This window comes from Alligator mississippiensis, chromosome 3 (genome assembly GCF_030867095.1).
Source record: "Alligator mississippiensis isolate rAllMis1 chromosome 3, rAllMis1, whole genome shotgun sequence".
Classification (NCBI taxonomy): Eukaryota; Metazoa; Chordata; order Crocodylia; family Alligatoridae; genus Alligator; species Alligator mississippiensis.
In genome coordinates, this window is record NC_081826.1 from 9,488,967 (window position 1) to 9,510,805 (window position 21,839).

The following is a 21,839-nucleotide window of genomic DNA, read 5'->3' on the forward strand; positions in this document are numbered from 1 at the left end:
CCTCATCAGCACTACCTGGATTCTCCAAAAAAAAAAAAATGCTAACGAGCGAGAGATTGTTCGACAAGTTCTTTTAGTAATCTTGGCCGTATTTCATTATGATCTGCAGATATCAGTGCATCCAAGTCCTCTCAATATGCCTTAACTTGTTCCTTCTTCTGGTCACATGCTTCTTCTCCACTTTTGTATATTTTACTTGGATTAAGCACCTGGTCACAATTAACCTTCCCGAGCTAATGAGCAACATCAGTTTGCCACCCTGTAAACCTGTCTCCAGCACAGATGAAAAAGCTGTGCTTCACCACGAATCAGACTCCTGAGTCTATTCCTAGCCTCACGATAGAAGAAAAGTCATGCTGCTCTGGTTGTTTCATGGTGATGGAGGGCTCTGTGTCTTTTTCAATGTGTCTTTTAAAGCATTCATTTACCCAAAGAGAAGAGAAGGGAGCAAAACCAGCCAGTCTACAGGACCTGCTCCCCTCTTCGCCCAGGTCGAGGCCTCCCACCAACTGGGTGTTATCACAAAAGAGCTGAGGTGCTCCCATATCTCAGTGGTTTTCAACCTTCTTAGACTATAGGACCCCCTTGTTAGACTCAAGTCACCCCTCAGGAAATGCCATTTCTTAGTTTTCACTCACTTTTTTGACTAGGAAAAATAATAGAGCAATCCTTCTGTTGCAAAGAACTCAGGAAGCCCACAATAGACCAGCATGGCTTTGACTCGATTATGGCTTGCTATTTGAAATCTTTGAGTTTATCCTCTCTGGGTGACTCATGCTTGCCCACCTAAAAATGCTAGCACTGTGTAGCACCCTTGAGAGGATTTCAAGGCACCCCAAGGTGCTGAACCATGCCATAACCTCAGTGTTCCTAAGTGAGGGACACGACAAGTCTCTCACTGGGGTTGTAGAGAGGCAGCAGCAAGGCTCCAGACTTCCATACGTAGATCCTGAGATGGTGCAGGGTCACTTGGAAGATCTGGATGCCTTTAAGTCAGCAGGCCCGGATGAGCTCCATCCAAGGGTGCTGAAGGCACTGGCCGACGTCATTGCAGAGCCACTGGCGGGAATATTTGAACGCTCGTGGTGCACAGGCCAAGTCCCGGAGGACTGGAAAAGGGCCAATGTGGTCCCCATTTTCAAGAAGGGGAGGAAGGAGGACCCGGGCAACTATAGGCCAGTCAGTCTCACCTCCATCCTTGGCAAAGTCTTTGAAAAAATTATCAAGGCTCACACTTGCGAGAGCCCGGCAGGACAAATTATGCTGAGGGGAAACCAGCACGGGTTCGTAGCAGGCAGATCGTGCCTGACTAATCTAGTCTAATTTTATGACCAGGTTACAAAACACCTGGACACAGGAGGAGGGGTGGATGTCGTATACTTAGATTTCAGGAAGGCCTTCGATACGGTATCCCACCCCATACTGGTGAACAAGTTAAGAGGCTGTGACTTGGATGACTACACAGTCCTGTGGGTGGCAAATTGGCTAGAGGGTTGTACCCAAAGAGTCGTGGTGGATGGGTCGGCCTCAACCTGGAAGGGTGTGGGCAGTGGGGTCCCGCAGGGCTCGGTCCTTGGACCGATACTCTTTAATGTCTTCATCAGCGACTTGGACGTGGTAGTGAAATGTACTCTGTCCAAGTTTGCAGATGACACAAAGCTATGGGGAGAAGTGGACACGCCGGAGGGCAGGGAACAGCTGCAGGCAGACCTGGATAGGTTGGACAAGTGGGCAGAAAACAACAGGATGCAATTCAACAAGGAGAAATGCAAAGTGCTGCACCTAGGGAGGAAAAATGTCCAGCATACCTACTGCCTAGGGAATGACCTGCTGGGTGGCACGGAAGTGGAAAGGGATCTTGGAGTCCTAGTGGACTCCAAGATGAACGTGAGTCGGCAGTGTGACGAAGCCATCAGAAAAGCTAATGGCACTTTATCGTGCATCAGCAGATGCATGACGAATAGGTCCAATGAGGTGATACTTCCCCTCTATCGGGCGCTGGTCAGACCACAGTTGGAGTACTGCGTGCAATTCTGGGTGCTGCACTTCAAGAGGGATGCGGATAACCTGGAGAGAGTCCAGAGAAGGGCAACTCGTATGGTTAAGGGCTTGTAGACCAAACCCTACGAGGAGAGACTGGGGCGCCTGGACCTTTTCAGCCTCCGCAAGAGAAGGTTGAGAGGCGACCTTGTGGCTGCCTATAAGTTCATCACGCGGGCACAGAAGGGAATTGGTGAGTATTTATTCACCAAGGCGCCCCCGGGGGTTACAAGAAATAATGGTCACAAGCTAGCAGAGAGCAGATTTAGATTGGACATTAGGAAGAACTTCTTCACAGTTCGAGTGGCCAAGGTCTGGAACGGGCTCCCAAGGGAGGTGGTGCTCTCCCCTACCCTGGGGGTCTTCAAGAGGAGGTTAGATGAGCATCTAGCTGGGGTCATCTAGACCCAGCACTCTTTCCTGCTTATGCAGGGGGTCGGACTCGATGATCTATTGAGGTCCCTTCCGACCCTAACATATAGATTCATAGATTCATAGAACTGCCATACCATAAGGAAGCTGTATAATGGGAGAGACCCTTCCCATGGGGGCATGTGAAGGGTGCCTGGCCTGAATCTGCTTGCTCCTCTTGTAGAGGGGTTTCCGCCTGCATCCTACCAGTTTTTCTCTGCTGCTGCTTTTCCCATTTTGTACTCGCCCTCTAAATGAACCCAGTATATGCCTTTATTTCGATATGCAGTCAGACCCACTGCAGCCCTGCCTGTCACTGAGCACCGTAGCCTGGATGTCAGCTGCAATGTTGACTACTCTCTTGGTCCTCACACCCAGATTATGTCTAACTTTACTATCTTTTCTGCACAACCTATAATATACTGTCTTCCTTGTTTAGCCAACAATGAAAAAAAAATATCTTGCCCGGACCCTTATTCTCTGGCAACCCTGCTTCTACAGCATCTTTTTCTTTGGCTTTGGCAAACTGAAGCATTTTAAACAGTGCTGTACTATCAGTCTCTGAGCCTCTGACTTGGACTGCACCTCTCTCTTGGCATCCCTGCAGTACCTCTCCCTCTCTGTTGCATCAGATATATGCCCCTTGCTTTCCTCTGCAAGGCCATTTATCATCTTCTGTTTCCCTAATGCTTCGAAGAGCCTCCTTCTAACATCCCCAAAGCCATTCAGTTGCTTTCCTTCCAACCTCTCCTTTGCTCAAGTAGCAAGACTCTGGCTTATCCTTCTGACCATTGCTGCCCCATTGGTTCCCTGCAGTCCCCCATCCATCTGTGACCAGCTACTGTTTGGGGCTCTAGACCCACTGCTTGGGTCAGGGACCATCACTTTGTTCTGCATTTGTACAGCACTGAGCACAAAGTTGTCTCGGCACTGGGAAAATATATGAAATAGAGGATGATACAATCATTCTGCTAGAATCCACTTCCAAGCCTACTTCCCATGTCAGACTAGTTAAAGGAAAAGTGCCCCAATAATGAAACGTATTGGTCATGTTGTGTCACAGAATAGGAGGTCATGGAAGTGTTGCCATGTACCAGCCTTGTTTTTGGATGCAGAGCTTAGGAGCATGCCAGCTGCAGTGTGATTTTGGGGAAAGCCCTAAAGGAGCTTTGACTTCTACAATCTGGAGGAGGATTAGGTTGGTAGTTCTCAGTAAGCCGTCCTCCAGGTCTCTGCCAATGGCACGTTCCTGCTCTGGCTGTAACAGTGCAAAAAGATGATCAATGTGAACTGGATTGGTGTCTTCTCAGTTTAGAGGATGTGTGCCACTGGCTGGCCAACCGGGGAATCAGGAGCAAGAGATTTATATCAGAGTAACAAAAAACCCCAGAATTTGGCCAGGTTTTCTGCCTCCTTGTTTATTAAGTTTGATGTGGATTCATGGATGTCTTGCTGGGGCAGGGGAAACCTGTCCTCCAGGTTTCATACACTACTCTTTCTCTCTCTATCAGGGTGAAGCAGGGCTTCCTGGACTCCAGGGCTTACCCGGACCAAGAGGAGAGAAGGGGAACCAGGTGAATGATTGTGAGATGTTGCTGAGTTACACCAGGGGCATTTGATCGGTCTTTCTTTTCCCTCCTGATACGCTCTTTGTGGTGAACATCTGAAAAACCCCTGGAAATCAGGGCAGCTGCTCGCCACCCCCCTCCCCGCAACTACGGAGATGGCTAATGAGCCATCTATCACAGTGTTGGCAGGTCCGTGCAAATGTGAGGGGACTTATATCAAACACAAAGATCTTATTAATTGCAAGGTGTTGGCAGGTGGGGAGAGAAGCATCCCACCACACTGAAAAAGAAACAGATTGAGATTTCCAGATAGCACCAGAATGATTAAGGACTATGAGCCCCAGTGGCAACCCAGGGGACTTTTGCTTCTATGTCTCACTTACCATCTTCTTTATAAATGATTGTCTATATCCGGGTAGGTAGGGCATAACATCAGTGGGAATTCAGCAGTTGACTCTATTGGTTGTTGGATTTCACAGATACCAGAAATTATAATGTAGGGCCAGAAGGGAATGTAAGAGGTCACCTAGTGCATCCCCCTGCTCGGAGGCAGGGCATGTGCAGCTAGTATACACATGAGCAAAGCACTAAGCTACTCTTCATAATCCTTCATCCTACTGCCTCATGTTCTAGCAGACACTAAGAGTCTGCATTTACTGTAGATGTTGCAGGCATTCATACTTGTTATCTGCAAGCTGGTTTAGGGTTATAGTTTGCCTTTCCATGAACTAAGCCCCAGATTGTCATCTTTGGAAGATTGCATGCCTTTCCATGTATTGCAGCGGGGGAGATGGGTAAGATTCGACAACAGTATGAAACATGACAGCATTGTGGTAGTGGTGCAGTAGCAAAGATTGCTTTGGGTAACAGCACGGTGTGCACGTTTCTTGCTTGTTCTTTGCATTTAGGGTGAAACGGGAAGAGAGGGACTCCCTGGACAGCAAGGTGAAAAGGTGAGTACCAGATGTTGTAGATCCCTTAAAGCAAGAAGGGGTGAGATGGTAGAGCATTGTACATCTGACACAGGTGGGGTCTAGGAGCAAGGTGACTAAGTTGTGGCATTGAGGAGAAAAAAGGTGTTGGAGGCATGCAGGTGAGCCAGATGAAAAAAAGCCAATGTGGTGAGCGTGCTAGAGAGAGCAAGTGGGACACTTCTGTTTATCTACTAGCTGTGGAAATAAAAGGGGAACATTTGAAGAACCAGAAAGGCAATGTGGTTAGAAGGGAAAGAAGGGCATCTTTTCATAAAGCGCACCGCCTGTGGCATTCGTTGTCACAAGATACGAGAGTCAGCATCTTAATAGGAGTCCAAAAAGGCCATCGTGGTGATGATAAAATTAAGAGACTGGCCAGAGTTACAGCTGGAGGTTATAATGTACTAGAACAACAGTCAACAAGATTTTCTAGCAGCGTGCTGGAATAACTCAGCTCAGGTCCAAGGTGGGCCAGTGCTAAGACCTGGATGCTGCCAGCACTGCTGCCACTTCTGCCAATGGTGGCATAGCCAAAGCCCCCTTGCCATTACCTGGCATTGGCATGAGCAACCCCCTCCCATCTCCTTTCCCCACTCCTCTGCTGCCAGAACATGGCTGAAAACCTCAGCTCAACAGGCTGGAGGGCTGGGTCCAGCTGCAGCCACAGGTTGGCAACCCGTTGTAAAAGATATAAGTGCTCACGTTACAGGATATGACTACACGGACTCCCCAGTAGCATGAATCAATTCTCTGGTCATGTCTCGCACCATTTTTTTTTTCTGCAGACAGGTTAATCATCCATTAGGGGTGCCAGGTGCTTTTTCTGCTGATAAAACACAGAGCAGCTTCTGAGGTATCTGGTATTAGCCAGTGATAGACAGGTTACTGGATCAGCTGAACCAGCATTGCAATGCATGATGGTAATTCCTATGTCCCAGTGGTAAACCTGGTGTCATTCGCTTTCCTATTGTACAGTTAAGTTCATTAGGGGTAATGAGCAAAACACAATGGCACACTGCTCTGCAGTGATTTGGAGACACAAACCAACCATAAAACTGGTGACCTGCAACTCTTCAGCACAGGTGCAGCTTATAAAAGAAGCTGGACTTTGTATCCGGCTAACAGAAGTAAAGCCATACACTCTGCTGGGGCTGGGTCCACAAGAACAAGGGCATGCATGTGCAGCAGCACAAATAATAGCGGCATAAATTTGCTCCTCTACTTTATGCCGCAGTGCATGCCCCTGCCTGCGTGCTTTGTGGGACACATTGTCCCAGTGCTTCATGTGCTGCAGAGGGTGCTGACTGGGGCTTCCCTGCACTGAAGCACTCTTTGCCTTGGCCAGCTAGGAAGTGGCACATGGAGATGGGGGAGCAGGCAGCCCAGGGCTATCACTTCCCCCATCCGTGCACTGCACAGCCCCAGTGCTAAGGCACCCTGCCCCCAGCCAACCATCCCCCAGCTGGCTGCAGTGCAGGGTGCTCCAAGTCGGAGGACCAGGCAGTCTTGGGCTAGCTGCTTTCCTGTCTCAAGGTACACTGCACCCCATCCAGCTGCTCCACTGCTGGCTGGGGTGCAGCATGCCTCGGCATGGGAGCCCCACATGCCTCAGTGCAGGGGCACCTTAGTGGAGCCCTTGGGCCCAGGGCCTCCTGCTCCCCCGTCTTGGGGTACCCAGCATCCCAGCCAGCCGGGAAGGCAGCTGCCTGCTGCCTGTTCCCCCATCTCTGCGTTTGTCCTGGCGCTCACCACTTTGTGTGCCTCTAAGTTGGTTTGCACCACTATTTGTCCAGGGTTTTTTGTTTTTTTTTGGGTACTGGCAAATCCCAGTAGCAAATTTTGCCCTGGCACTGCAAATTAGCAGCACCATGCACTGATTAACATGCAACTCAGGCAGTTTCTGGCGTTGCAAAGAAATTTTGCAGCACCACAAACCACACCTGCCTGCACATCTGGGCCCAGCGTGGGAGGCATTCCTTTGTTGGGATGAGGAAGCACCAGCATTTCGGGGGATATTCTAGTCACCTGTCATCACAAGCCTATGGATGTAGATGGGAGGGTAGAACCCCCCCCCAAGGAGTTCTGATTGCTACTGAAATCTCCATTTTGGTCACTCAGGGGGCTGGTAAAATGTGTGGGAGGCTGTTCCGACATGCTGTAACTATATCACATTGGAGCAGACTCGATGAATCTTGCTTCCCTTTGATTTCTTTAATACCATTCCTCTCTCTGGCTCCCCTAGGGCGATGTGGGTTCTCCTGGTCCCCCTGGTCTGCCTGGAACTGTAAGTAATATTGCAACCATAGTCTATTATTTTCTGATAGCCTTGTAGAGGTGAGCCCTGGTACAGCTTCAATAAGGGGTCACAGGTTTCCTGCATTCTTGTGTACAGTGCTGTCACTTTAGCTGTGACTCCACCTTTTCATTGACATGTAGAGTAGGTATTGGGATCTATGTTTGTGTCTACCCACAAGTGCAAAGAAAGGGAGAAAATGTGTTACTACACTACTGGTTTTACATGGGTACAGCAAAATGCTTTTATGCGCAGCAAGGGGGTGTTGTCCATGATATCCTGGTGTCTTCCTTGCGAAACCATTTCATTGTCAGTATAGATCCCATAGGAAAAAGAAGCCGACCTTGAAGGGGGCATTGCACTGTTCCAACTCTCAGTAATAAATGCTGAGTCTGTAGCAGTAGCAGAGCATGGATCTCACTGTCTCACCAACATGGATTTAGGCTACAGCTTGAAAATAATCTATCCTGGCTGTTTCCTAACCCCCTGAGCCCTTTCGGAGAGACTTCAGCAGTTATAGCACCATAATATGCTGGGGATCAGAGACCCCCTGGGCTCCCAAAAGCCATCCTCGACACAATGGAGTTAGTTTGCATTCAGAACTGGGTCCAGTGAGCAACCAAATCAGCCATGTCCAGTTTCCTTTCACTATTAGAAGAGCACGGGGCAACCTGCTGTTGCTTGGGGTGCACCGATACAGATTTTTGGGGCCGATACCGATAGCTGATTTTTAAGGAGGAATATTGGCCGATAACGATCTGATTTCTATTACAAGCCTAGCAGCTGGTAAGTCTGGTGTGGTGGAAGGGGAGAGGTGAGGGAAGGGTATGTGGGGGAGGGCAGATCAAGCCTCCCTGCCATGAGAGAAGTGAGGCTGGGGCTGGGACAGGGGCTGGGGCAAGTGTTGCCTAGCCGGGGCGGGGTGGGCAAAGGATGGAGCCACAGCTCGTCCCGGGGGCCCAGGGAGCTAGGGGGTGGCTCCTGCTGCTGTGCGCCGCTGGTCTGGCGACTTGTCCAGTGCTCACCCGGTGGCTACCACCGCTGTTCCCGTTGCTTGTCTGGGAGAGCATGGAGGGGGGAGGGCGTGTGCCCCTGGATCTGTGCAAGGTGGGGTGGGGTGGGGCAGGCTCTTCCTGGTGGGGTGAGGCTGCACGGGGCAGGTGGTGGAGGGAGGGGCACTGGGAGGGAGGTTGGAGAACTACAATGAATTTTGGGGTGGCTGCAGTTCCCCGGTAGTCCCTTCCCAGCACCACTGCTACCCACCCCACCAGGAAGAGCCCACCCAGCGCAGATCCAGGGGCACATGCTCCCCCATGCCCTCTTGGACAAGCAGCAGGAGCAGCAGCGGGAGCCACCGGGTAAGCAGGCAAGTGCTGGATGAGCTGCCGGACCAGCAGCTCCTGGACGAGTGACGTGCAGCAGCGGGAGCCACCCCCACACTCCCTGGATGAGCTTGGCTCCATCCTGCACCTGCCCCAGCAGGGCAGCACTTGCCCCATCCCCATCCCCACTCCTCCCTCACTATGGGGGCCTTGATCTGCCCCGCATGCCCCTTCCCTCCCCCCTCCCCTTCCACCACACCAGATTTACCAGCTTCATGCAGCTCTCCAAGTTTCCTGGCAGTACTTCTCGCCGCCTATGTGCTAAATTATCAGTCTATCAAGCCAATTTTTGATGCAGCCAATTTTCTTTATATCGGTGCCAATCTGATATTGGACCGATGTATCGGTGCACCTCTAGCTGTAGCTTCTTTTAAAATGACGCTGTGCTATTCTTGGAATCATTCTTAAATCACGTGATACAAGGTCATTAGCAGTCATTAAGCCAAATTCTTTGGATCATAAAAAACTGGAGTAAGCTTACTGCCCCAGTTGTGTTACAGTGAAACTCTCACTTAGACAGGAGAGTAAACTCCAGTCACAGCAGTTCTCTGATGTTCATGTCTGGGATGGTTAGCAAGAGCCGATTGCAGCTGCCATGATGGGGCACCATGAATAGAGTCAGCAGGTCCCTTGGATACTCATCTAGACCTTCCTGGGTATAAAGCAAACATTCACCAAGAAGTGCAATCTGCAGAAGCCTGATGTAGTATGTTCTCTATGGCCAAGCTACTCCTCTTTTTGGTTTTTCACCCATGGGTACTGTCAAGTCAATGCAAGGGGAGATGTGTGCACATCTTGTGACAGTAACCCAGCCACAACAGCTTGAATAACTTTGGCAAAGTCTAAAGAGGAGGTCAGTGGTCATGAATGCAACACCATACGCATGAGAATGAAGACGCTTCTGAACACTCATGTTTCCTGGGGACCCCGCAGAGGGGAAAAATATAGCTCTCCTTCGTGACCCAAGGGTGAAAGAAGATGGCCTGAGCTTAGACATGGAGTGAGCATACTATAGTGCCTTCCAGTTTCAGTGCAAGTTGCACCAACTACCAGCCTGAATTTGGTCCAAAGCAGGACATTCATTAAGACTTAATATGACCCCAAGCATAAATTCAGATCCAGCTTTCTAATATCCTGAACTTCAAGACCATTTGAATCTGGGATGTTGGTTCAGCTCATTGTAACAAAAGTGCCTAGGTGACAATATTGGTTTATTGGCTATACGTGTGCTCTGCGAGTCGGTGGGGGGAGGGGGATGCTTTAATGATAGTGGCTCTGAGAACCTCTTTAATTAAACCACCACCACATCTTGTGCTTCAGCATCCCCATGCTTAAAAATGGCTGTAGGGATGCTTTATCTAAAGCTCGTGCGACAAGCTTTACTTAAAGCATCCCTGCCACCATCTTTAAGTGTGGGGGCACCAATATACAAGACCTGGAGTCTGTTGGAGTGCAGTAATTACCGTGCTCCAGTTGACTTGATTAATGGAGTCTGCTCTGACACGCTGCAATTACAGCACATCAGAGCAGCTTTGCTGTTCGTGTATAGGCGCCCATAGTACAAACACCCCAAGGAAGTGCTGGGGTGGTTTGGATGCTGCTCTGTTTTGCTTTGGTTGCTTGTTTCCAGGGGACGCGGGACCACAGTTAACTGTTCAGATACAAATTCCTTCCTCTTCTTATTTGAAGCACAGGGAGACGCACAAATTATTAGTGCTTATATGAAAATAATGATTTTATGAATGTGCTTCTATTAACTTTCTGCTCTATTTGTTTGGTTTCCTTTTCAGACAGCACTGTTCACCCCACATCCCCGAATCCCAGTAAGTAACATATCTCATAAAGATGGCTTATGGCTCCTTGCCTTTCTCCCTTGATAGATAAAAAGCACCTCGCTGTTTTACACATCATTTAAATGTTTTGTATGATGGGTCTGAAGCTGGCTCCAGGAGACGTCACTGCTATGGCCAGTCTCTAGGAACAGGAAGCTGTTGTCCTGGTAACAGCAGCATCCAAACTGTAGTTGGGGAGCAGCTGCATTTGGTCCTAGCTGACATTGTGGGTGTTTCCAGCACCCTGCTGATGATGCTCAGCACCGAGCTGAACTGGAAACTGAAGTGTACTGATGCCTTTTGGAAACCACAGGATGCAAACAAACACAGGCAGTTGGTTACAGAGGTGACATTACAAAACACAAAGAAATTGGGGTTTCAGCATGCTTGGCACTTCAGAGAGCCAAAGGGAAAGGGAACATGAATGGGGAGCTAGCACTGGAGATAGGGCACCAGGACTTCTTGGGTTTCCTTTGCTAGAAGCCTGCACTAGGTGAAGTGTACAGTGTGTTTGCACCTGTGCAAGCAAGTGTTGCATGTGACCAAGGCAGTCCAATGCCAGCATTTTGCATGGGCTTCGCACAGGCGTACGTGGACATGGTGGCAGAGGTACGATATCTCAGTATAGCCCTGAAGGGTGAGGTTGGCCCTTTTCTGGGCTTCTGCCAAAGGCACCCCAGTTCATCCAGCTGTAAATGGGCACTTGGTCATTCAGGCTTGGGACAAGAAGGCTAACGGCATCATGGGCTGCAATGGTAGGTGTGTTGGTCAAGGGAAGTGATTCTTCCCCTCTATTCAGCACTGGGGAGGCCACATCTGGAGTCCTATATCCAGTTTTGGGCCCCCACTACAGAAAGGAGATGGACAAATTGGAGAGAGTCCAGTGGAGGACAAAAAAATTGGTGAGGTGGCTGGGGAAATGACTTATGAGGAAAGACTGAGGGAACTGGGCTTATTTAGTCTAGAGAAGAGGAGACTGAGAGGAGACTTAATAACAGCCTTCAGCTACCTGAAGGGGCATTCGAAAGAGGATGGAGCTGGACTGTTCTCAGTGGGGGCAGATGCCAGAGCAAGGAGCATCAGTCTCAAGTTGCAGCAAGGGAAGTTTGGGTTAGATATTTTGAAGACTTTTCTCACTAGGAGGGTAGTAAAGCACTGGAACAGGTTACCAGAGAGGTGGTAGAAGTTCCATCCTTGGAGGTTTTCAAAATCCAGCTAAACAAAGCTTTTGTTGGGACGATGTAGTTGGGGATGGTCCTGCTTTGAGCAAGGGGGGAGGGGGTTGGACTAGATGACATCCTGAGGTCCCTGCTAACCCTAACTTTCTATGATTCTATGACTGCATCAGTATTTTACCAGCCCAAAGGGACCACCCTTCGGGACAAGATACGGGATGACCAGGGGAGGGTGAATATCTGCCCACCGTTGGCGTGGATTGTGTGAGGGAGCATCTTAAGAGTCTGGACCCCCATAAATCAGCTGGTCCAGATAAATTGCACCCAAGAGTGCTAAAGTAACTCTTCGACATCGTAGCACTGCCACTGGCAAGGATAGTCAAGAACTTGTGGTGCTCAGGTGAAGTACCTGAAGATTGGAAGAGGGCCAATGCGGTGCCCATTTTCAACATAGGGACAAAAGAAGACCCATGAAACTACAGGCCAATCGGGAAGAGTGTTTACACTTGAAGATAGGCTGGTGATCCAGGCCGGCCTCAATAGGCTTGCAAGGTGGGTGAATGAAAATCTGATGGCATTCAATACGGAGAAATGCAAGGTGCTCCACCTCAGGGGAAAAAAACCCGGCATCATGCTTATAGGCTCGGCAGTGCTACACATGCTAGCACCTTGGCCGAAAGAGACTTGGGGGTCGTGACTGGCCGTGAGATGAACACGAGCCACCAGTGCACTACCACAGTTGGCAAAGCGAACAAAACTCTGGCTTGCATCCACCAATGCATCTCGAGCAAGACCCAGGGTGTCATCCTCCCACTGTACTCAGCCTTGGTGAGGCCACAACTGGAGTACTGCATCCATTTCTGGGCTCCACAATTTAGGAAAGATGTGGCGAAGCTTGAAAGAGTCCAAGGGAGAGCCACATGCATGATCAGAGGGCAGGAGAACAGGCCTTATGAAGAGAGGCTGAGAGCCACGGGACTCTTCAGGCTGGAAAAGCGCAGGCTCAGGGGTGACCTAGTGGCAGCCTATAAGGGGTGTGCATGAGGACCTAGGGGAACACCTGCTCACCAGAGTGCCCCAAGGGCTGACAAGGTTCAACAGTCACAAACTCCTGCAAGACCGTTTTAGGCTGGAATAGACTCCCCCCAGAGGTGGTGCAAGCACCAGCTCTGGAGACTTTTAAGAAAAATTTGGATGCTTATCTTGCTGGGATCCTTTGACCCTAGCTGACTTCCTGCCCCTGGGGCAGTGGGCTGGACCCAATGATCTTATGCGGTCCCTTCCAGCCCTAATGTCTATGAATCTGTGACTCTGGCAGCCAGATGTGATGCTGGCTACATCACTCCATTATGTGCCTTTAGCTATAGAAACTAGAGTGCCTTCACCACACTAGCCCCAGGAGCTGTTAGTCTTGGGTGAACCTTTGATTTAGTGGGTGTACACAACCATACCTCAAGGTCTTGTCATTCTGCTTTGGCAGCGCACAGGTGTAAAAAGCTGTGAAAGCCTCAGGGCAACGTACCTACAACTTCGGTGATTTGCTTCCCTGTGTCACTGGCAGAACTTAATGGGCCTTCCTTTCATGGTCTGTAAAATGGCAATGCTAATGTATGAGGACAAGTCTGAAAATAAAGATGCAAGATTTCAGGAGAAAGGAGGGAAATGTCGACATAGCTGCCTTTGCTTCGTAGGTTCAGAAAGCGAGGTGTTCAGAAGGCTGTGCCTTGTCTCAGGTTGGCATTCCTGTGTAGGCCATGACATTTCAGCAAGAAGTTGAAAAGCTGCCATGCATCTTGCAGGGCATCATATTTTTTGCTGCTCCTCACCCTGGCAGGGAACCAAGAACAGAGGCTGAGACACAGCCAGACTAGATCAAAGTGGCATCAGCACTCCATTTACTTCTTTATACATTGGTTATTTTCATAATTAAAGCACTTGACCTCGAACCTTCCTCAATCATCACTGAGATTTGCATGAGTGTGGATTTGGTTTAACCATGTTTGGGCCTACAATGAATCAAAGCAGGCTTTGGTTGTGTGCTTAATATTCAGCACTGCAATGGGAGCTGTGCAGAAGTATGCCTCTGCAGAAGGGGCTGCATAGGAATTTCCTGGCTGAGGGTGCAGCAAACACCCGTGTGTACAGCCAGGCTAATGCCCTGTCTCCTCCTGTCCCTTCTTAGCTGTCTTGCCCTCTGGGTCAGTAGAGTCCCGACTGTGGTCATACCCAGAGGTTAGGTGGTCCGAATTCTCACTTTTTGTCCCTCCTCTTGTCAAGTCACAGAGTAGCAGGGTCCACTCTGGCACCCAGTATGTGCATTTCCCCTTTGCAAGCAGGGAAGAAGGTAATGAAGTGTCAAAAAAACCCCCCAAAACCCAGTGGGAGGCAGTAACTCAAGGGAAGCTCTGAGCTCAAGTCCAGGCAGGTAGCAGATGTTAGTCATTGCCATCCCACTGCTGTTCACCGAGCTGTGGACAGTGTGTGGGTGGCTTATGTTTAATTGCCAGTGGACAAAAGCTGACCTAATGCAGCTGACAGGCTCCATGGAGAGCCCATGCTCATCGAATTTGGGGAGACCCTCTAGATTGTCCCTACACTTCTGGATTCAGGATCATTGGCAGATTGGCTCAGGAACCACTCGCCCCTTTTATCCTTATTTGTGGGTATGTGAGATCGTTAATTTGGAGGCCGGTCCATTGGGCCGGTAGGTTCCAGTCTAACGTAAAAATACAAGCAAAAAGTAGGAAAATGGAGAATTAAATAAGCTGCTTCCTTAGACGGTTGAATATCTTCTCCCGCAGTCTTGGTTTCCATGGCAATACCTGTTTGACTTGCTAGTTAATAAAAGCATCCTTTTCCTTGACTTTAGTAGTGTGCAGTTGTGCCTTTGGGTGCTCTCATCACACAGAAGGGTTTAAAAGATTGAAATGTAATTTTGCCAAATACCAATTGTCACAGTATTATTATTTGGTTAATCTTGTTGTACTAGTTTGTGTTGCAGCCTCCTGTTTGGTGTGGCCACTAGGTGGCACCAGCGACTGTCAGTTCAAGGGAGCGAGCCCTTACCCGCCGGCTGCTCCATGCACTAGGCCTTGTTGAATTCGTCCGTGCAAATAACATTCACTGCAGATTCTTTCCTTTTCTCAGTCGAGCAATTATTTGTAAGCAGAACGAGAAGTTTGAAAATACACTGTTAAAACGGATGCGGCGCACAGCTCGCACGGGCCGATGTCAAACAACAGAGTCTTTTCGAACTCTGTTTTGACGGGTCATTACGCTGGTGGTGTGTGGTTGGTAACAGAAGTTATGCAGCACTCTTGATCCTTAGCTGGGTAATAGAGCCATTTATAAAATGGCACCACAACAACAAAAAATGAATATTGCTTGTTCTTGCATACGTTTTCATACAAATATAAATGCGGGGATGAATATAGGGCCTACCTTGTGCCACCGGGGCCAGTAGGGATAGGATCAGACCCACAATGATGCACCGTTTCCTCAACAGCTGTGTGCTATTTGCTTAAGTCTATCCCAGCAGCACGATGGGGGTCATCTTGCTAAACTTTTTACAATTCAAATGAAAGTTGGTGAACTCTCATCTTGCAGTGTTCCACCCTCTTGAACAGACTGAACTGCTATAAAGAGGAAGGACAGAGATAAATGAATCCCATTAATCAATGGCAGCAGCACACGAAATAATGCACTGATGTTGCAACAGGGAAAAGGAGGGGAAATGCCATGAATGCAAGATGAGGTTAATGGCATTCGTTACCCAGAGGGCCTGTAGAAACCACAACACTGGATATACCACAGGCCCTCCTCTCTGTGCCCATCATTGAAGAGGAGTAAGAAGGAAAAACATTCATCCTGCCACCTTACAACAGGTTGCAGTAGTTCACTGACTGCAGCATGCTTACTGTTGACATCTCATTTCAAACGATCTGGGCATGTAATATAGAGCACAGGGAATATTATATCCTCTGAAATAAACAATATGCAACGTGCTGCTTTTAAGGTATTAGATTATGTCAGTGTAATCTCAGAGGGAAAGTAACAATCCCTTCAATTGAAAACATTTTGAATGCAGAATTAGGAAAACGAGGCTTTTTTCCACAGGCAATATTTTACTGAGTTACAGCCACTAACAATCCCACGCGCCCCGTCATCTGGGACAGTAAAAATCCCTCATCCCTTTATTTTCACTGGGAATCCAGACACCAAGCGTGGGTGGCGACGGCAGCAGTTTAGCTGAAGGGTGCTCTTTCTTTCATTCATTTTTAGCTTAGGCCAAAGTCCACCATGCTCTACCATGTGTTTGTTAATTGGCCTCAAATGATCTTTGAATCCAGCTTCTCATAAAGCCAACGTCCTTGGCCATATTCCCTTAACCCGGAAAGGGTTGTCCTCTTTTGGGTAGAAGGGTAATAGAGGACAGATCACCTCATCATCTATCAAACCAGAATATCCCTTCTATTTTCAATGTGGAATGAAAAGCTTCTGCTTCATATGGGAAGGAGGGTCTCTTTGGTCTCCCGCTTCCATTGAAGAGCGGAAATGGCATGCTTTTATCAGCCTGGTGAAGGAGATCGCTTTGCTTTGCTTTCCTTTTTTTTTGTTCTTCATCCTCTTCTTGTTTTGCTTCAGGGAGAACCCGGACCAAAAGGAGAGAAAGGAGATCAAGGAATCGGCGGAGAACCTGTAAGCACATGACGGTATTTCATCAGAGGTGGCTTAGAGCTGTGATGGCCTCCTAGAAGAGCGTGTGGTGGCCGGGTGGCATGTTCTCTTGGGAGGTGTCTGATATGAGGAGTTCCTCCTAGACACATAGCATAGCAAAGCATAAGCGTACAGGGAGGGATGTCTGGAAAGAGCTCTGTTGATCCATTTGTTTTGAGTAACATCCTTTCAAACGATTCGTCCCCCCTGAGTTAGAGGTGGGGAACACTCAAGGGTGATGGGCTTCTTCTCAGTCAGACCTGCAGCTATCCTGAGATGTGTCCAGCCCCTGACCCACAAATCCCTCGAGCCCAGTTGGCCTAGCAAAATTATTGAGTTGTTTCCTTCTGCCCTTTTCTTTGCAGGGACCAGCTGGTGCTCCCGGTGAGCAGGGGCTCCCAGGGCTTGCAGGACTACAGGTAAGCAGAGGGTTGGTGCGGCTTTAACTCCCTGGAGGGGCCAGATAGAGGAGGGAGAGACTCGGGGAGCAGGCCACTGCATGTCTTTCTTTCCCATGAACATTGCGGCACCCTTTTCATTTCCTTCTGTTGACTTCTATGAAGTTAGTTGCCCCTGATTCCCACCTGTGCAAAAGAGAAAAAAACCAAGCTCTGGATGAATCGTAGGGACCTGCTATTTCTACTCTGGCAGAAGCTTTGAGGGATCTCCCAACCCAGGTCTCCTTTACTGCTACACCACTAGGCCAAAGATGGGTTGGGCTGCACCACTGGGCCAACCAGTGAACGATACAAACCCAAATTAATATCTTTACGCATATAACGAATGAATATCCTCACGTCCCAGCATCTGTACTAGTATTTGTACCGGTACAGGGTATCAGTACACATTTCAGGACAGCATTCAGAGCCACACTAAGTCCTTTACCCTCTGAGTTCTCCTTAGTTTACAAGCCATAGGTTATATTGTGAGTCCTGTTTCTACTGAAAACCATTGTGTGGGCTACACAACCTGCTGTTACCATCTGGCCAGGATTGTAACTCCTGTGCTGAAGGGGCACAGGTAGGCTGGAGGGAGCACACCACTTTCTCTGATCGATGTGGGCTCTCTGTTAGGGCTGACCGCACACTTGCATGGGAGAAGTTCATAGTGTCACAGTCTCTGCCAGGCCCATTCTAGGTACAGGAGTTGGATGTGGTTTGAGCCCCTTTAATCTTAGTGTAAAAAAAGAAGAAAAGGCATTTAAGGACAGCAGTAGTCTCTGCCTCACCAAGAAAGCAAGAGCTTTAGTGTCCACACTCTCATGTGAAAATCTCACTTTGTACAGAGGCCTGCGCAAGGCCCTCTGTACCCTCTAAACCCTTCACAAAAGGCATAAGTGGCATTTCCGTGGTGCATCAGGGAGTGTTCCCTCCCTGCCCACGGTTGGATCTTATCCCTTCTGAATTATTCTTCATGTGGTTGCCCTCTGAAAGAGCTGGGGCAAACCTGCCCCTGTGCAGAGGGGCTCACTTGGATTTTGGTGGTGTGCGGGCAGGGGGATGGCACCGCGAGAGCTGAAATACACCCACATGAATATCCTCACGTCCCAGCATCTGGCCTTGAGTAACAGGCTCTGAGCTGATCAGTCATTACTCATTCATCTTGTGTCTCAAAGCTTTGCTTTTTACCTGTCATTTTCTGGTTGGGTATAGAACTGGAAGCAGTTTCCTGGGCCATTAAAGTCCTTTGTGAATTGATTAGCTAAGTTGGCAGCCAAGAGCATGTTCAGGTGTCTTGAGGACACTGTGTCTCTCTGTCCTGCAGGCAGTTCTGTCCCCTTTCTAATCACTTGGCCTCCCTTTTTCTTTTTTGCTCAGGGCATGAAGGGACAGAAAGGAGCTAGAGGAGAAACTGGAACTCCTGGCGAGACTGTGAGTAATTGCTTCACTTAGTGCAGTTTCCCCTGATGGAAATACACCCCAAAGGGGTTCTGAAATTGGTGCCTTGCAGATTAGTAATCTCAGGCTGATCCTGCCCAGCCTGCATTTCTAATCTTCAACTGGAGCAAGAGCTGCTGCTCTGGGCAAACAGGAATGCAGAGCTGCTTGGCAGCAGCAGATGGATCGATGCCCTAATCAGTTTGACGCACGCAGGTCTGAATTGCAAGCCTCCTGTCTAAGTAGCAGGTTCCTCAAACAAAAAATCCCTCTCCTTTTTCTGGGCATGAGACGCTGGACACAAAATGTGCTCGATAATGCGTGCCCATATCGCTAAGGCACAGACTGCCCTCTGGCATGGTGAGCGTGCCTCTCGTCGAGAGCCAGAATGAGTTTCGATCTAGGTTGGCCGTCGGCTTCTCCTCCTTGCTGATCAGTCCCATGTTTGCCTCTGAAAAGGAGAATCGTCATTACAAAACCTACCACAAACCACTCATCCAGGAATGGGTCAAGGTGGGCAGCCAGTATTGGAAGGGGTACTTGAAGTAGTCCCTGGGAGAGAGGAATACAGTCCTGGGGAGCTGTTCCCATCTGAGAGGAGCCCATCTGCAGCTCTTTGTTCCTTACAGGCCAGGACTGGAAACTCTTTGAGTCTGAGCCCTGTGCATGGCTTTTCTCAGTAGCTATCCCTGCAGATATCTCAGACTGGGTTGATTGAGTCCCTGCTAAGTGCCAGAGCTGCCTATGCCTGGGACGTGCGAGACGAGACCAGATGGATCTGTAGCTGTGCTGCTCAACCTACGGCCCACAGAGCTCCCCATGGGTCTGGGTCCAGATACCAGAGATACAGCAATGAATGCTGCCCTGCTCCCTTCCCCTTCTCTGGGATCAGATAAGTTGAGCGCTACGGACCTGTAGCATCCACAGAGTCTGAATATCATCGTGGACATATCAGCAACGGCGAGATGGCCCACAGCCAGGAGGCTGCAGAAAGATGAACATAACGCTGGGGAGGGGAGCGTGAACAAAATGCCTTGTTACACCTTACGCGGTAAACCGCACAAATGTTAATCAGCTTAGTGTGAGTGGCTTGGTGAAGCAGTCAGACCTTAAGGGAAAAAACCTTCTCTGACTGTCCTTCACTTGCACAGCTGTGACTTGCCATGGCAGGCTTGGTGAGCAGGGGCCTGAGTAGGAGCTAGGGGCAGGACTGCCACATTGCTCCTGAGCCAAGAGCAGCGAGCAGGTACGGTGGCAGCAGAAGACAATCCTGGGCTGCGGTGCTCACTGCCCAGTGGCAGCGGTGGGGGAGAGGTGCCGTGCTCAGCCCCACTGCACCCCACCTCGCCCTGACTCAGGAGGAGCCACTGCATCGCGGGATATTGGAAGACTTCCACTTGGGTGGAATAGCTGTGGGGAGTGGCCACACCTTTGGGTGTCTTTACATCTGCTTTGGGATGGAGGGGCCAGGGGACTTTAATTAAAGTGGCTCTTGGGATCTGCTCTAATTAAAGCACCCACGGCATCTCCTGGATTCAGCATCCTGCTCTGCAAAATGGTGGCAGGGGCACTTCAACTAAAACTCATTGAATGATTTTTAGGTAAAGCCCCACCCCCCATCATTTTAAAGCATAGGGATTCCAAGGCCGCTGGAGCATGCTAATTAGCACGCTTCAACAGACTCAATTAATTGTGTCTGTTCCGACGCGTGCTAATTAGCATGTGTCAGAGCAGGCATCGGGCACACATATAGGTACCTTTAATGGAATAGGAGGAAGGTCATGCAGATTAAAGATAATCCTGCCCTGGTGTGGCGTAACTTCAAGATGAATAATGAGCACTTTAAGCCATTTAAAGGTATTACTGTGGAGCCAATCCAGGGGCTAAGAAGCCACCTAAAATCACTGCATTACAAGAACGCTCCTTGCAGGAGATTGGGGTAGGAGACCAGCTTGGGAGACCTGGAGAGACAAATGAGGGAAGGGAACAACTGAGTTACTTGGGCATTGCTCAGGGCTGGGCAAACTGGACTGGGGACAGAGGAACTGCTTGACCTGTTGGAGAGGGGGCAGAGGACCTCGGACAGGGTGGCCTTTGAACCACTAAATGCTCTTGCCAAAGGAACGGTTTGCTTTGCTGCTTGGGACTTTGGGTTGCACTCAGGCTCCCCAGTAGGAGGTGAAGTCCCTATCTCGGGAGCAGACCTGGATGATCACTCCTTGAGTCGGGGCCACAGAGAACCAGGGACGGTGAGAGAGGGAAAGACCAGGGTCTCAGAGCAGGAAGGGCCCTGGTCTCCCTTCTGCTCCAGAAACCATGCCCAGGTTGGCTTCAGAGATGCTTTCAGAGACTAAACAAGTCTGGAGTGGTCCTGAGCAAACCTCTTCCCCTCCCCAAGAGGACACTCCTTCACAATACCTGATTTAAACTGAGGCTTTTTCTGGGTGAGGGATAATTTTTAAATCCCTAAGGTATATATCTACATTAGTATTATGTTGTTTAATCTTAGCTTGGACCATAAGCAATTTGGGACAGGAAACGTTCAACATCTACCCTTTAGTCTGGCCCCCTATCTCATCAGGAACAGCTAGTTACTAGAGTAATACAAATAGTCTGCATTTTATTTGATTTTCTTAAACCAGGGTGCTCCTGGTGCTGAAGGCCCCCCAGGCCCACGCGGCTTGCCAGGAAACGTGGTAAGTAGTCATTGCTGGATTTGTTTCCCCATCTGAGTCCTGCTGTATTCCCCTCACTGGGTTTCCATTCCCAAGCGGGGGCACTATGCTTGTTTGTTCATGTGGTATTTCATTGCAACCTTTTGTTCTGCCTTTGAAAGGCTCAATGCACCTGGAGGAGCTTGGTGCATTCAGGGAGCTAATTCTCGCCACCGCTCTAGCAACAAGGATGGATGGAGGTTTTGATGTGTGTTCCCACCTCACTTCTCACTGCCTGATTTACTGCCAGCTCTCTCAGATGAAAAATGACATTGCTTCCTTTCTTTCTTCTTTGTGGTTTGCTTCTCCTTGTTCCCATATTGCCTGTTTTAGTGAAGGGAGGACCAGGGCAAGCCAACAGACTCTCACTCACCTCCCATTTTTATTAGAATACCTACAATCCCCTCAAGTCGAGTTCTGTACCACTCATATGAGCAGAGCCCTTGAAGTCAATGCAGTGGGGCTACTTGTACAAGTAAGTGCTCACCAGCACCATGTTGCAGGAGTGAGCCTTTCATTTTTTGCATATTCATTTTTTCGTCTTAGTCTGATCTGTTCTGGCTGGGTAAATCTGGAGTAATTTTACAAGTAACCTACGTTCTTTCTCTGGATTTATACCTGCATAAAAAAGAAAAATCTTAGACTTTGGAGTGCAGGGGCATTTTTTAAGCAAACCAGATCAAGAGGAAGCCTATGTGATATTGCCTTTGCTAATCAAGCAATTCAAATAATCACAGACCCACTCTACTAGCTACTTTCATAGATTCATAGATGTTAGGGTCAGAAGGGACCTCAATAGATCATCGAGTCTGACCCCCTGATGTGCCTTTTCTACGTTGCATATTTGGCCAAAAGGA

At 49.1% G+C, this 21,839-nt stretch overlaps 1 protein-coding gene across 1 annotated transcript in view; it reads left to right on the plus strand.

Annotated features, from left to right (window-relative positions):
• The window catches only part of LOC132243251 (collagen alpha-1(XXII) chain-like), an 80,512-nt gene that overhangs the window by 2,882 nt on the left and 55,791 nt on the right, over nt 1-21,839 (plus strand). Inside the window, exons 3-10 of the mRNA XM_059723713.1 lie at nt 3,963-4,025; nt 4,928-4,972; nt 7,236-7,277; nt 10,459-10,491; nt 16,320-16,373; nt 16,757-16,810; nt 18,209-18,262; nt 20,911-20,964. Of these exons, the coding sequence (XP_059579696.1) occupies nt 18,212-18,262; nt 20,911-20,964 (105 nt within the window). The 5' untranslated portion in view covers nt 3,963-4,025; nt 4,928-4,972; nt 7,236-7,277; ... (2 more) ...; nt 16,757-16,810; nt 18,209-18,211. The remainder of the gene's footprint in view (nt 1-3,962; nt 4,026-4,927; nt 4,973-7,235; nt 7,278-10,458; nt 10,492-16,319; nt 16,374-16,756; nt 16,811-18,208; nt 18,263-20,910; nt 20,965-21,839) is intronic.